Source organism: Cynocephalus volans, chromosome 17 (genome assembly GCF_027409185.1).
Source record: "Cynocephalus volans isolate mCynVol1 chromosome 17, mCynVol1.pri, whole genome shotgun sequence".
Taxonomy (NCBI): Eukaryota; Metazoa; Chordata; class Mammalia; order Dermoptera; family Cynocephalidae; genus Cynocephalus; species Cynocephalus volans.
Genome location: NC_084476.1, coordinates 27,371,381 through 27,388,291, shown reverse-complemented (window position 1 = coordinate 27,388,291; position 16,911 = coordinate 27,371,381). Strand labels below are relative to the sequence as shown.

The window sequence follows — 16,911 nt, the reverse complement described above, 5'->3', positions numbered from 1 at the left end:
ACTGAGAACCCTTCAGTCTTGCTGGGACCTAGCAAGTGAGGAGGTGCAGAAAAGATGATATTGGAGGTCACCAAAATGGTTTGCATTTACCTCACTGGCAATGAGAAGTCACTGAAAGTTCTAAGCATAAATATGCAAAACTGGTAATCAAAGTAGAAACAATTAGTGAAATAATCAACTTGATTTGAAACATGAGCTGAAGGAAACCATTCATTTATTCCCTCCCTGCCTGCTGCTAGCTGAAGTCTCTCTTTCATCTTAATCTATTTATAGTCAAATATTATACACATAAGAGAGTGAAATATAAAAATATTTGCTTTCTTATTTACAACGTGGATGCCTGCATAGTCAGTATCCTCACTACTAAACGACCACTACAGCTGAGAAGGTGACGCACAGGTCATGCTCAGCTGTGACTGAAGATCACAGTAAAGAGGTGATGGTGGCCAGGCAGAGTTGCGAATTTGAACCAGAGGTCTTGAGTTCGAATCCCACCCAGTTCCACCGCTCACTTGATCTCATTTAATCTCTCCCTATCTACAACAAGGAGTATTTCTCCTATGTCCCTCGGAAGCGCTTGGTAACTGCGCAATGTCACAAAATATCGATGTTTTCCTTATTTTGATTTGGTTGCACAAGAATTTGAAAGCTCTCCCCACAGGCAGATGTTCACCTCTGACATGAATCTTGAGGATGTCACTAGAAATCACAGTCTCCAGTGTCATTTAATCACAAAAACCATAAAGTTTAAGCCAGCTTTAAAGAAATGGGGGCAAGCCAGAGAATTCTGGAATGTCACAGTGGAAATGCCCCAGAAGCACAAGTAGATTCCTGTCCTCTAAATGGGCTGTTAGCACAGACATTTGGAACAAAGGAACATTGGGGCTTCTTTGAAAAAAGGAAACACATCACGTCAAGGGGTTGTTATAAATTGTGCTGACTGCCAGTCCAATTTACAAATCTCAACATTTTTAATGGATACTCCAGGTGAATTCACTTTATGGGTCATTTTCCCATTCAACAAAAACATCTCATCTTTAAAAAATTCCTACTCCAAATTTCTACAATCTCCAAAAATGTTGATTTATTATTAAGAGGCCTTAAATTTTTATTAAGATGATTTGTCTGTTATAATATATATTTAGTCATATTTAATGTATGCTGATTCTGACAACAGAATTGTCTGCAACCAAGGATGAATACCTTAGTTTAAAAATACAGTGGTAGAAGAATCCAAATTCTAACTGCTAAGAATTCCCATATTTTTTATCATTAACATAATTTTACATCTTCAGGAACATTCACAGTTCCATTTCTAACTTTTCCAAATAGCAATAAAAATGTTTTCTCATAGCGACTCATTAACTGAGAAGAAATTTCAAATAAATATGAACCATTTTCATATCACTGTAATCTCCCGTGTTCTCCCCATCAGCTGTGTAAATATCCAAAAGCACTTAGGCTTGATGGAAATTTGATGTTCTTCTGCCCAAGAGGCTGACTTGTGAATCTGTGACATCCAGAGAAGTTCTCCATAGTAATACTCCCTAGTAACTCTTATGCTGTAGTACTCAGAGTAAAGATTGTTCAGAGACATGATTTCAATGTCTAGATCTTTCTCTACCTTGCTGTGTGTTATTTGAGCAAGTAGCCAAGGCTACATGACAGGTGGACCATAAAAAGGCAGCCTCTCTGGGTCTCAAATCCCCTTCAGTCAGATGGCAATCATAACTTTCATCAAGCCAACTCAGAGATGTCACGAACTCAAATAACATGTGTTTGAAAGTGCTTAGAAAAGTTTTAAGTATGGGGTCATTATTAAACAATCCTCTTTGACTAAAAAAGAAGCTTGTTCTTTTTTCCAAAAAGCTGAAACCATATGAGTTTTTTGTTTTTGTTTTTTTTGGAATAATAGAAGCTAAAATTATACTAGTTATTCCTTAAAAATGTATTTATATGAAAGACTTTCCAATCCATTTCATTGATTGGCCTTTCATCTGTGGTTAAGGGGTTCCCATCAGTAAGTAGAAGGTCAGGGCAACGATGAGAAGCAAACAGAACGGAGAAGAGAAGGTCTGATAGGCAGCGGATGGCATAAAAATGTCTTCATACTTGTAAATACTGACAACACGCTCTGAAGTTGGCGGGGAGTCTATATCATGTCGGGTGATGGAGCCTTGAGGAAAGAAATAGAAGGGGAGGGGGCGATCGAAAAAAGTACAGTTTTAAAATGGTGTAGGCAAACAACAGAAAACTAAACAAAAGTCTTTAGTGTTGAATACATAAGCAGTGATTATAAAGATCTGGAATCAGGTATTAGAGTTATCAGAATTTTCTGTAATTTTACATATGGTGAAAAACATAGAAATTAGCTAAATTTATCTAAAAAACCAGTTCTCATTAATCTGTGCACCGCCCCATCAGAACAATGTTACTGGTCTCTCCGTGGCATCCCAGTTTTAAGACTGCTATGCAGACAATATTGTACGAGTGCCCACTTTGAACACCTCTAATAAGTTTCGTCTTATTGATACCAAATGGAAAAACTATATTTTGATATTTCAAACAGCAAAGGCTACTATTTTTCCTCTCAAATCTATCTTTTATATGTGGATCACCAACAACTCGTGACGACCCTAACATCTCCCTTATAGATGGAAGCCCTCTATATCATTGTCTGTGGGATATAAAGAAGTAGCCTGGAGGGGCAGGCCAGAGACGGTGTGGTATGCTACGTGTGTGTCTGCGTGTGTCTGTGTGTCTGTCCGGCAGAGTGGGTAGAATGTTACAGAAAGTAGGTGCGCCAGCCTGTGGTCTAATGGTTAGGATTTGGTGTTTTCACTGTCACTGCCTGGATTCGGCTGCTGGCCAGGGAACCAGTCCTTTGGAAATGTGAAAGAATGGTGATTTTGACCTGGTTACAAGAAGAAAGAGGGAAAGGCTGTGTGTAAAAGATACTGTTGGGAAAATAGAATAATTTGATCAGGCCACCTTGCCTGCCTGTCCGGTTGGGGGTGTTGCGGCACATTCTTTGTAAATAGGTTGTGTGTGGGTGGAGTTGGTGCACATGTGCAGCGCCGTGGCTTGGCTGGCGTCTGCCTCGGGTGTCCACCCCATGCTCTCCAACCTACGTAGGACTTCCAAGGACCTGTTTGCCGCTTACCTAGCTCATAGACCTGTGTGTAAGGTGTCTGGGGACTCAGCCTGGTGTGAGAGGGGTCTGGGGATCCAGCCTGGCATGTGTTTGTGACCCAGTCTGGACAACAGGCTTGAGGGGTGTGTGAGCTCCAGACCCAGCGCTGACGTGACAATTGGCCCAGTCAGTGCAGGATTACAGCAAGTAAGAGCTTGACAGATACCTACTGAGCTGAAGTTGATTAGAAGTGCCTGACCTCCTGAATAATCCATATGAAACTTAGGTTAGTGAGACTAAGGCATATGAACTCAGTGCAAAGGTCTCCTTAGGAATAGGGCTCAGAGTGAGGGTTTTTAAGGTACTATGTGCTAAGGAAGCCCTGCTGAACTTGACATGTCAATTCCCTGTTCCAGTGCTGGCTCCTGTGAACACAAATCAAACTCCTCAGATTGGTATTCTCTCAACAGGTCCCATTCACCTCTCCTACCTAACCTCACTTCACTGGTAATCTTCATGGGCTCCTAGACTTAACCATGCACCTCGAGTTCATGCCTTCATTGAGGAAAACCCAATCCTATACCCACTTCACACCTTAGCTTCATGTTTATTCCGTTCAAGAGACCTTAAGAGAATGGATAGGATTGAATCAATAGAGAGGCATTAGAAGGGCAGTAAGGAAACAAGAAAAGCACAAGCCTGTATATGGGGAAGGAATGTGCCTGTTTTGCTTGCAGAAAGTGAGAACAACAACAGAAGTCCTGAGAGAGCCTATCAGGTAAAGCAAGATCAGATTTGGAGAGGGCTTTGAACGTGAGGCTAATATGCCATATACGTAAGAAGATGACTTTCTGAAAACATAGCACTTCCCAATCTGACAAGCAATTTCAAATATGTACTTGTTTTCATTTAATCTTTACAATAAACCTTGAAGCAGGTATTATTATTATCCCCATTTTAGAAACAAGGAAATGAATTTCAGAATTTAGATAACAGACTAAATATTATACAGCCACCAAGGGGCACAACCAATACCCAAACTCATTTTTAGACTCCAATGCCATCATTTTAAATGAGTTCATTTCTCCAAGCTGAGATATCATTTATTTCCCAGGGTACTGAAAGTACTTGAAGATGTAATTGCAGATCCACTGTCAGAAATCTGGGAAATCAGCAAATGGAAAAGGTGTCACAAATCTGGAGGCATCCAAGTATTTTCCTAATTGGCAACAGGCAAAAAAATAGATTAGGTAATCTCCAGACTGATCAATGGGGACAGATCAAAGGAAAAAAAACAACCAGATCAGATTGGGCAACAAATAGTTGATGGGCACACAGTGAAGAGAATGCAAGGGCCAGGAGTCAGAATGGGTTTAGCACCAGGACAGAAAACCAAGCTTACTTCCATGCTCGGTCAGGCCATTAGGCGGTCAACCAGAAGGAATGCTCAAGAAACAGTCTCTAGAAGATCTCATGATATCCATGGGTCTTTGTTGGGGAAATGCTGAAGAGCCCAGCCACCCAACATGAGGCCATCCAAGGACCAGCAACACCAGAGAGCTTGTGAGAAATGCACAATCTCAGGCCCCACCCAATACCTACAGAAAACTGCATTTTAACAATATAGCCAAGTAATTCCTATACACATTCAAATTGGAGGAGTAATGGGCTGAATTATAGGATAATTTGGTGGCTTTGTGACCACTAGAGTGGTCATAATGTGAGCACTTATGAAATGCTTGGTGTCAACCTCTAGAGAAGTCTCTAGAAGCCCTTTTTTTCATATTTAAAGTATAGGAGTTAAGAGTATCACTGACTTTGGAGTCAGACAGAACTAGGACTGAGTTTTAGTTTTTCCATTAATTAGTTGTATAGCTTTGAGCAAATTCCTTAATCTCGCTAAAATGAGGATAATAATGTCTATACCTCTCAAAGACATAGTAGGGAGTAAATGAAAACACTATGAGAATTAAATAGTACCCCTACCCCCCACATAGCAGACATATGATCTGTTTCACTAAGCACATAACTCATCACATACTATCTTGTGCTGCTCTAGCTTTGCCTATATGTTTGTCCATATGTATAATAAATCCACTATAACTTCTGAAGGTAGGAGTCATAGCTCCTTTTTCTTTTCTATTATCCAGAGTGCTTATCGCTCTCTTGCACACACAGTGTAACTTCAATTAATAATGAATACAAGCACAGTGTTGTCTGGTGTTTAATCCAGACGCTAAAATGTAAGCTTACCCTGAATGGCTGGACCCCAGGCAAACAGATAATACCAACTCAAATGCAGATCAACAATTGTTTCATCTCTGGGAACATTCACTGGGCGTTTAAATCTGCAGGTGACCCGATTGTTCTGAAAAACTCCTTCTTCATCTCTGGCAGGATTTCTCTGAATCTCCTTTGCCCACTGGCCTACGTTATAGAAGTGCTGTATGCGGACCCTGCCATTGTCATCATGGACGCAGGCCATGACGTCGTCACCGCCCTAACATGAAAAATGATTAAGAAGAGAAAAGTGAAAGGTTTGTCTTTTGCAAATTTGTCACCAGAAATATAGAAACCCGTTACCTCAGTAATTTGAAATCCCACCAAAAAAAATCCTTTTAAGTGCCATTAAAAAGCCTTAGCCACCCTCCCACAGCCAGGCACACCATGCCAGCACCTTGGGGCCTGCCCAGGGACCCAAGGCAAGGAGAAGGGGAATGGACCTCTCTCCCACAACCAGGCACACCGTGCCAGCACCTCAGGGCCCGCCTGGCCCAGAGGCATGCAGAAGGGGACTGGACCCTCCTCCCACACCAGGCACAAAACACCAGCACCTCAGAGCCCACCTGGGTACCCGAGGCATGGAGAAGGGGACTGGACCCTCCTCCCACAACCAGGCACACTGCACCAGTACCTCGGGGCCTGCCCAGGGACCCAGGACATGGATAAGGGGAGTGGACCCCTCTCCCACAACCATGCACATGGGGCCAGTGCCTTGGGGCCTGCCCAGGGACCAGAGGCATGGAGAAAGGGACCAAACACACCCCACAACCAGACATACCGCCAGTGACAAGGAGCATGCCAAAAGCAGCTCCTCCACGTAGGTGGCCCACCACATCTACCACAATAACCATGGCTGCTGCAAAAGTGGCTAGACACCACAGCCACCATGCAGATGGTCTGCCAACCACTGAAGTGCATTCACACGAGGAGAGTCACCAGCAGAGACAAAGAAAAGAAGAGGATGTCTCTTTCCACAAAACCCATTTCAGAGTGACAGAAGAAGCATCTGCTCTATGATAATATTGGGGGACCTGATCACATCTCTCAGCATTGGACAGATCATCTAGGCAACAAGTTAACAGAGTAACCATTATTCTTTCAGAAGGAGAGAAGAAATCTAGGGTTATCAGTGGTGGGAGGGGGGAATGGCGAGAGGTTGGACAAGGGCCACAAAGAATCATTACGATTTGTAACAATATATATGCTAGTAATATTGATTTAATCAACATATCTCAATGTTCAACCCTCAAAGTATGTATATTCGATTTTAATTCAATAAATAAAATTTAAAAATTAAAAAAGAAAAAAAAAGAAAACAAATATTGATAAAATTTTTAAAATAATAAAATAAAATAAAAAGCCTTAGTCAAGTGATCAAAGTTAGCATCATAATATCTGACATCTAATGCCTCCTGACATGATGTTTAGGGGAGAATATATCACCACATATGTAGTAAACCTGCCGAAACACAAACTAACCTAATCATGAGGAAACAAGCAGACAAACCCAAATTGAAATTCATTCTACAAAAAAAAACTAGCCTGTAATCTTCAAAAGGGTCAATGTCATGAAAAAACAGTAAAAAAGAAAGAAAAGAAAGAAAAAGAAAAGAAAAGACTAAAAAACTATTTCAAAATAGAGAAAACTAAAGACACATAACAACTAAATGCAATGGTCTTTCTAGGCAGAATCCTGGATTATATAATAAAAATTTCTGTAAAGGACAATACTGGGACAACTGACAACATTTGAAAACAGACAGCATACTTGATAATACTATCATATCAGCGTCAAATTTCCTGAATTTAATAAATAAACTGTATAATGAAAGAGAATGTCCTTGATTTTAGGAGATACCTACTAAAGTATTTAGAGTTAAAAAGGTCATGATATCAGTGGGCTGGCTGGTTAGCTCACGTGGTTAGAGCACGGTGTTGGTAACACCAAGGTCAAGGGTTCAATCCCCATAGCAAGAGTCCCAGGAAAATAATAATAAGTAGCATTCATAGCAGCAGCAGAGAGACAATAAAATGTGTGACAAAATGTTATCATACATGAAAAAGTTCTAGAACCAGAGAATGGTGATGGTTGTACAACACTGAATGTAATCAATACCACTGAATTATATAATCTAAAATAGTTAAAATGGTAAATTTTATATTATGTGCATTTTACCACAATAAAAAAAGTAATTTGGTGAATCTGGGTAAAGTACACACACACACACACACACACACACAGACACACACACACGTGTGCGCACACACACGCATATTATATATGTGTGAGTGTATATATAAGTTTATTGTACTATCTTTGCAGATTGTCTGTAGGTTTAAATTTTTTTCAAAACAAGTTTAAAAAGTTAAAGGCATTCATCAATTTGTAACAAACACACCACTCTGTAGGGAATGTTGATAATGGGGAGACTACCCAGGGGGGTAAATGGGAAATCTCTGTACCTTCTGCTCTATTTTACCGTGAACCTGAAAGTGCTCTAAAAAATAAAGTCTAATTTTTAAAAATGTACTATAAAAAAAGTTAAACCCCTCTATTACAGAGGGGTTCCATTTTGCTTTTTCTTGAAATAACAGGAGAAAAAAGAGACCTCTACTTTCACAGACAGTATCAGGGCAGATATTTTAAAGGCCTTTAGATAGCAGAATATTGAACATAACATTTGAATACTCCTTACTGTACCTCACTCCTCTGAGCCCCTAATCTTAACAGCCCCACCATGAGTGCAAATGCATTCCAGGACAGGAAATGACCATTTTCAATGTACCTGCTTGTACATTCCTGCTGTGTCTCCTACTGATACTACTGGAGGAGATAAGTCATGTAGATTCACACCCACATACTCTTACCAACTGTACTCGTCTTACTGCCTGGACTGGGAATTGGTGGAGGTTCATTCTTCTGGTGACCTCTCCAAGAACAAAGCCACCAGAGCAGGTGACTGCTTAGACTGCTCCCCCAGTCTTTTCCTACCACCCACCTACAACGCATATCCAATCCCTTAGCAAGTCCTGCCAGTGCTTCCTTCAAACCATATCCAAAATCTGAGCCCCTCTCACCATCACCGTTGCTATAACCCTGGTCTTACTGGAGTGAGCAGGACTGAAGCCATGTTGGGACCTAAAGCTGCCTGGGCTGCAGAGGAGGGGAGGATTTTTAAAAAGACAGTTTTATTTCTCTCCACTCTTTCTTCCCATCCCCTGACTTTCTTATCTTGCTCGCTAAGCAGGAAAACAAGGCCGAGAAGCTAATTAGTACTTTGTAAAGCTAACAGTTCTTTCTTTGAGACTTGTAGAGCTTTGAGAAATGATCAAGGCCAGTGACTGGAAGCTGACCTTGGGCACCAGCCAAGTACACCAGCGCAAATCAAAATCTTGCAGGGTCCTGAGATAACAGTAAAGAAGAGAACAGAAACTAGATGAGGCCTTGGCAAGACCTTGTACCTGACCCATAGACATGGACCCCTTGTAACTCACGTCTCCTTCTCTCGTCCATTTCACCTCCCACATTCCATTCCCTCAAATCCTACTTTAAAAACCCCTCAGTAAATCTAAATCTTTGGGATGGGATAGCCTACCATCTCCTTCGGCTGAATACATCTGCTTTTCTAACACCAACCGTTTGACTTCTGAGTTTTTTTCTTCTCAAGGGGGTATGAGTTGGGTAACAGTCAGAGCTGCCCTCCTCTCCCACCTGTACCAATGTAGGAGCCTCAAAACAGGCAGATAGAGAGAAGGGGAAGGGTCCTCCAGGCAAGAGTGGCAGCAGGTGCAAAGGCAGAGAGGCCTAAGAAATCTGGCAGTTTGCAGAAAAGCCTGGCACAGTGCAGAGGCAAATGATGGGGCTCCAGAGCAACGAGGGCAGAATGCAGTGGAGGCCCAGAGAAAAGCAGAGGACAGAGATGAACTGTGCCTGGGCTCCTGATGTCCTGCCTGTTCCTGCCCACAGCCCTGGGATCCAGATGTTTTCTTGCCCGTGGGTACTGTGGAAGACTGAATAGTTGGACCCAACTCTTCATCCCCCTGTAGTAGTATTATATACCCACACCTTTGCAGGGCCTTGTTGGTAAGGGGAGTGTACTTCCTGGCCCTTTCGTTCTGGGCTTGGCTGTGTGACTTGCTTTGGGCAATGGAATGTTAGCAGATGTGACATGAGTGGAGGTATGAAATATGATTATGTGGTTATGATATTATGATATAATAAGAAATATGTATTTGGTCTCTGTCCTTGGTCCCGGGCACACAGCTCTCAAAACTCTTAGAATCTCCAGAGTGATAAGAGTGTCTTTGTATGCTAATGAAATGACTAGTGGCTGGGGGACCCTAGGTAGCTTTAGGATAGGGGCTGGTCACTAGAAAGACCTAGGCATAATTACAGGGTTAGGATTTTCAGCCGCACCCCCTGATCTCTGGGGACGGAAGAGGGGCTGAAGGTTGAGTTGATCATTACTGTCCAATGATTTCATCAATCATGCCTACATAATGAAGCCTCCACAAAAACTCAAAGGGACAGGGTTCAGATGAGCTTCAGGACTGCTGAACACATGGAGGTTCCTGGAGGGTGGCGTGCCTGGAGAGGGCATGGAAGCTCTGCATCCCTTCTCCCATAACTTGCCCTGTGCATCTCTTCCATTATGCTATTCATCTATATCCTTTGCAATGCCCTTTATAATAAACGGGTAAACACAGTAAAGTGTTTCCCTGAGTTCTGTGAGCCAATCTAGCAAATTAATGGAATCCAAGGAGTGGGTTGTAGAACGCTGATTTATAGGTGGTTGGTCAGAAGAAGCACAGGTCACAATCTGGGGCTTGCAATTGGCATCCGAAGTGGGGCAGTCTTGTGGGACTAAGCTCTCAGCTTGTGGGATCTAAGGTCATCTCCAGGTAGATAATGTCACAAATGAATTGAATTAGAGGACCCCCAACTGGTGTGTACTAGAGAATTTCTTGTTGTATGGGGAAAACCCCCCACAAATCTGGTCACAGAAATGCTCTGTGTTGAGTGTGTGAGTAGAGAGAAAAAACAGTATCTATTCCTCTTACAGTGGCTCTTGCATTTCTGCCTCTGCCATAAAAAGAACATGCCTTGGTAGCTACCAATTCCAGAATGACTAGAGAAAACCTGAATCCAACCCATGGACTGGAGCCAAGCCCAGCTGAGCCCCACCTAAAATGAGCTGAACCACAGCCAACCCACACACATGTGAGCAAGAGATAAATGCTTACTGTTAAAAGCCATGGAGTTTTGGAGGCTCTTCTTGCAGCATTACTGTGGAAACAGCTGATGAGTATGGGTGCCACAAGACACCTTGTGTTCTGATAATGAACCCTCCTATCCAAGCTAGCTTGAATTTTTTTAGTTTGCAATCAGACAGCCATAACTAATATAATTATTATACTACTTCGATCAATTAATTTGCTTCTAAAATCTAAAGTAGCACAGCAAACTAAATGAAAAAATCAGCTGCTAACATGATGTGCGTCTTACCATTTTCTTGTCTGAAGAGAATCCAACTGCTACCCAACCATCTGTGTCTGCACTCAATTCAAATTCCACATCAGCACCTATCATTCGGTAGCTAAGGAAGTAGTCACAGGTCTCCGCATTGCAGCCTGGTTTACCATATCTGGAGGGTAGGTCAGAAGAGACATTACTGCTTCTACTTATTCAAAGTACATTGAAAGCACCTACCATGTATCAGGCAGGATGCTGAGCAATATTATTAAATAAATTAGATATTTGATACCTGGGATCTTAAAAACACAATTTCACTCAGTGTGGAGTGACCTTGGAGATGATCTGCTCCATTTTATCTACATATAAACTGAGGTCCAGAGATGGGAAGGAGCTTGCCCAAAATTGTGTAGTGAAGTCCGTGGCTGCAACAGGACTTAAACCTGAGTCTCCAAACTCCCAGCCAGTATTCTCTATATTACATTAGAGTTTCTTAAATGTTAGTTCTTATTGAATTATTTCTGAATCCCTTTTAGAGGAAAAGATCCTCCAAGTTAATCATTTAAATAGTTTTGTTAATTAAATGTATACCAACTCTTTTTACTTACAAATTTTCATACAATTAAACTAATACAAATTTACAAATTAAATATAAATTAGACTAAAAAACCCAGGAACATTGACATTCACAGCATTCATGAAAAGGATGCTATGGTTTTACTGAAAGTAAATTTCTGCTCATGTGCATGTGGTATGTCTGACTGCACCATTAAAAGGTCTTCTGAGTTGAGCATGTTCTTAGCATGATGACCACAGCACAATGGCTCAATTCTGTTCCATTTTTATCTGTTTGAACTGCTGCAAAACCCTTACTCATACACCAAATGAATGCACCAAATGAATACCTCATCTGGTATTCGCTGAACATGAATGCATCATTTATTTATAAAATTTGCCTTTGTTCTGTTGGGCTCCTCAGTGCTAATACAATTACAAATCAGACACTAAAACATATAGCAGTATAAGGCAATTATCCAGATAGTCAGATTATACATACATTCACCTTTTTAAAGAGCAGCATTGGAATATAAACACGAATTTACATTTTCTTAACATAAGACTTGTGGATCCTTTAAGAACCGGCAAGCTCTAGTTTGAGAAACACTGAATTATATCATTTTCAGAATGAAAGAAAATTGTAGCAATGGGTGCTCAGATGGAAGGTGTGTGAAGGAACAGGGCACGGGGGTGCTAAGTTTTGATTGAGGAGGGAGGTAAGAACATGCTACTATGCTGGCAGAGATACCCTGAGCAGCTGGGAAAAGATGTAAGATCACGGCTGCACGAAACTGGGTGAAGAAGATGAAAAGGGGTAAGGAAAGTTAAAGAATGGGCCAGAAAACAAGTCACTCTGAAGCCAGCAGGGTGCTAAAATTCCTTCTCTTCTCAAAAACACCTCCTAATTGTGGAATATACTATAAAGCATATGTACTTCACAGGGCCTGGTTTTCCAAAACCTTGCAGTTTCAAATATTGACCTTGCAAGGACAGGAAATTTTCCTCAGGGGGTAAGTCTCTGTTGCAAGATAAGGATTGTGGCACGGCAGGTTGCTGGCTCAAAGACAGACTAGTTACTGATTGTTATGTAAAGATACTGAGAAATTGCTGTAAGAAGGAATGCTTGCTAAGATCAAGCTTGTGTTGATAGGACCACTTAATTGCCTTACTGGAATGTCATCTGGCTTGTTTCACTGAAAGTTACCAGCCTATGTTGTTAAACTATAGCCCCACCTTTGTTCTCTTCCTGTAACTTCCTGGTCTGGAAAATAAATGCAGGAAGAGAACCCCAATTCAGCATTAATTTCCCGAGGAAGGGAAGTTAACAACTTCAGGGCTTCTCACTGCTTGGAAGAGACGGGCTTTGAGTAATCCTTTACGTCTCCATCACCCAGGGGAAGTGGGGTGACAAATCCGTGGGGGGCGAAGCAACACAAAGCAACACCTAATCACCAGAATTACACATTGCTGACTATTTTCCTCAATAGTAGTATTATTTAGTATTTTTTTTTTTTTACTCCTTAGAAATGGCCTTGTAATCCAAAGAAAGTTCAAAGCCTCTGCATTCATTTTTTTCCCCTTCGACCTCAAGCTCAGAACAACAACAAAAACACCCCAGTGCTGTGGCCTTTACTCAGGGACAATTTGTTTCAGGAAGTAAAAGGTTCAAAGAGGAGGAGGCTTTTCCAACAAAGCAGAGCTATCTAGATGGGGGGCCCCCTGTCCACACTACTGTTCTCTAGCCCCAGCCTACCCTGTCTTGATAGAATAGTACTAATGGTCACGTAGCGACTCACTACACCTGAGATCCTACAGATATCCCAAGTCATGACTATTTATTTGAAAAGGAATTGGGTGTCAGACATGTCTATCATTGCCCGTCCTGCCCACAGCCCCTGCTGAATAAGCACAGACATATTCTGTGTCACGTGAATCTTCTTCATACAACCGGTTGGTGAGGAGCAGACACCCAGGCCAACAGCAGTACAGCCAGAAATGAGGAACCAGAGAATGGTCCCGGGCCTAGTGTGTGCTAGAGCTAAAAGGCCCTTAAGACTGGAAATGGGGGTGGCCATTAGAGATCTTCATAATCCTGCTGAAGTTATGAAAGGGTACAGGGCCCTGATTAGAATGAACTGATTGCAATTTAAGTACTACCTTGAGAAGTGAATGAATTTCTTAAAGTTATCCAACTTGCGGTTCTACCAACCTAAAGCATCCCTTAGTTTTTCCACAGTCATCCACTTTGATTTTGGCAAATGGATCCACAGGAGGAGCAGTAGGGAAAGGGTAACCTGGTAATGAGAATAAATAATGGTTAGAAAATCCAGTGACAACTTTTCCAATGAGAATTATTTTTAATGTGTTTATTTTCTATCACGCATGTCTAGAAATGTTTGGGGGAAACGCTTTGATGAGGCCTAATCATCCCCTTCTCAGGGAGAGAGTGTAAGGCACACATGTTTGGACCCAACCTTGCATGTGAACTGAGAATAGAGTGCTTTTTTCCACATTTTACAGGCAAGGAAACTGAGGTACTGATTTGAGGCTTAATTTCATATAACCACTGGCTTACGACTGTTCCCTGAGAATTTGAAAATCACATATTTAATACAATTCACATGCTCTAAGAGAAAAAAAACAATCCTTGGCCAATTGTCAGATTATACATACATTCATCTATTCTTGATAGAAGGATTTTTCCTTTTATATACATACAGGATTTTTCCATTCGATTTGTGTAATTTCCATTTTGTATTAAGCTGTATGTGTAACATTTTCCTATGTCACTAAATTCTTTAAATACATAGTTTCTAACAGTTGTATATCTTTCTTATGTGATTACTTACCATCATAACACATTAAACCATACACTGAGGGGTAAGGCTGCATTGTGCTTGCAGTCTGTGACAGAAATCTTTTTCCCCTAGGCTGTTTATGCCATGCACATAGGAACCATGTGCTACTTACCTTGTCCTCTCTGCCCAGCATAGCACTTGGCACTGGATGCTGAATAAATGACTGTCAAATGAATAAATAAAATCACCCATAGATATTAGGTAATGTAAATAAACTTTTTAAAAATTATGTTTTTTTCTCATTATTTTGAAGTCTTGTAATCTTCTTCTTAAATGAGGTTTTGTTTATTTCGTTCCATTAGATTTATTATATTGAAAAAAAACCCAACACACCTGTGCACTCTGGACAGTCCATTTCTACTACCCTAGAACTTGATCACATGATAAAATATAGCCCTAACTTTTCACCACCTCCAAGTAATTGGGTCAAATGTGTTACTTTTTCTAGTTTTATGTTTATTTTATGCTAAGTCCTATATCCACTTCAGTACTATAGACTGAGTCCTGCCTTAAATGAGTTGGGTGTATTTTTTCTTTTTTTTTTTTTGAGCTACTACTCAATGCTACAAACTGTGTTAAGCTCTTCATATACATTCTTCCTCTTGTTTCTCACAATCCTGAGGCCATTATTTTCTTAGAGTATTTATCCAGGAATGTAATGACTATTTACATGTATATTTTTAAGACTCTACAGGTGACTGACAAAAACAATCTTTTGGGGTGTTGGGGGGGGCAGCAGCTGGCCTGTATGGGGATCCGAACCCTTGACCTTAGTGTTATAACACCATGCTCTAACCAACTGAGCTAACCAGCCAGCCTTGACAATCTCTCCTAATGTTGCTTCTCACTTAGGTCATCATCTTCTTCCATTTTTCAAACATATTATCCTTACTACTTCGTAGCATCTAGAATAATACTAGTATACTGGCATACAGCAGATTCCCACCTCAGTAAATGTCAGTTATTATTACTACTGGATTAATTATTAAAAATTTTAAACTGGACTAAGAACTAATAACCATTGGGTAAGATTGTCTCTTTAAGAAGAATAGATTCCTAAACTCCAAATAAAAGCAAGTTTTGGAACAAAACTCACTTATTAATGTTCTGAACTAGTTTATTAATGTTGACAAATGGTTTTTCAGGGCTTTTCTAGCACGAATTTTCCATTATCTTACATGTTTCTAAAACTTGCAATGAGACTTTGCATTCTGCCAAATGCACTTAGCCATCCATTTAATAACATTTTTCTCTTGTTTTTTAATCTGTTGAAAAATAAAGAATTTGGCATTTGTCTCTGATTCCTGGAAGAGAGACTCTAAATCCTTGGAACTGCCCAAGTAATAGGAGTGTCTTTGTTATTCATGAGCCCTTTGGATCACACCTGCTAAGAGATGAGATGACCCAGGATGGAGGGTGGCCACCAGAAAGACCAACCATGCAACTACAAGGTTGGGGATGTGAGCTAGCCCCACCTCCAGAGAGGAAAGCTGGGGCTGGAGACTGAGTTCAATCATGTAGCCAATGATTAAATCAATCACACCTACATAATAAAACACCAATAAAAACTCTGGACACTGAGGCCCAGTGGAGCTTCCTGACTGAATACACTGATGTGCCAGGAGGGCTATGTGCTGATCCCATGAGGAGAAGGCATGGAAACTCTGCATTTGGGAGCCTCCCAGACCTCACCCTATGTTTCTCTTCATTGGCTATTTTGGAGTTGTATCCTTTATTAAACAACTGTAATAGTAAGTACAGTCGTCCCTTGGTATCCATGTGGGATTGGTTCCAAGATCCCATCCACCTTGGCAGATACCAAAATCTACTTATGCTCAAGTCCCTTATAGTCAGCCTTTGGTATCCACAGGTTCTGCATCCATGGATTCAACCAACCTCAGATTTCTGATCTGCAGGTGCAGAACCTGTGGACATGGAAGGCTATGTGGATAGCACTTTCCTTAGTTGAGACATTCTAGCAAATTATAGAACCTGATGGGGGTTGTGGGAAGCCCCTGCATTTATTTTCAGTTGGTCTGAAGTGTGGGCCATCTTGTTGTGGACTATGCTCTTCAGTTTGTGGGGTCTGCACTAACTTTGGGTCATTAGTGCCATAAATTTACTGCAGTACACCAGTGGGGGTTCGTATTAGAATGTGAGCAGAGCAATATTCCAAACTTTTGCCAAAATTAAACGATCTCTCACAGTTTGGCATAAAATAACTTTGGACTATGTGCCAGTATTTGGGCTCTTGTCTTTCTGCTACAGCCCAGCCTTCTATAGGCTGAGTACTCTACAAATCAGTTCTCCTTTACTAGCTGCTTACGCTCTGCCAACAGGAAGCATTAGGAGGAGGCAGGAGGAGGAAACCCTCCCTTCCTGTTTGGTTGCTGTTCTGTTGGAGTGAGCAGGACTGAAGCCATGTTGGGACCTAAAACTGCATGAGTTCTAAAAGATTTTAAAAGGACACAGTTTTTTTCTTGGCATGCATTTCTCTGAGTTTCCTCTTTTCCCATGGTTATTTGATATTTTGAACCTTGGTTAGGAGAAGGATGACATTATTCATATGAATGTAAAGTTGTTTTCCAGCCAGCCCAGAGCTGCAG

At 41.1% G+C, this 16,911-nt stretch overlaps 1 protein-coding gene across 1 annotated transcript in view; it reads right to left on the bottom strand.

Moving 5' to 3' along the window:
• Nucleotides 1–447: 447 nt before the first annotated feature.
• FRRS1L (ferric chelate reductase 1 like) overlaps nt 448–16,911 on the bottom strand; it is a 31,145-nt gene continuing 14,681 nt past the window's right edge. Inside the window, exons 2-5 of the mRNA XM_063082387.1 lie at nt 13,657–13,741; nt 10,923–11,061; nt 5,387–5,633; nt 448–2,176 (exon numbers count right to left, since the gene is read on the bottom strand). Of these exons, the coding sequence (XP_062938457.1) occupies nt 2,004–2,176; nt 5,387–5,633; nt 10,923–11,061; nt 13,657–13,741 (644 nt within the window). The 3' untranslated portion in view covers nt 448–2,003. The remainder of the gene's footprint in view (nt 2,177–5,386; nt 5,634–10,922; nt 11,062–13,656; nt 13,742–16,911) is intronic.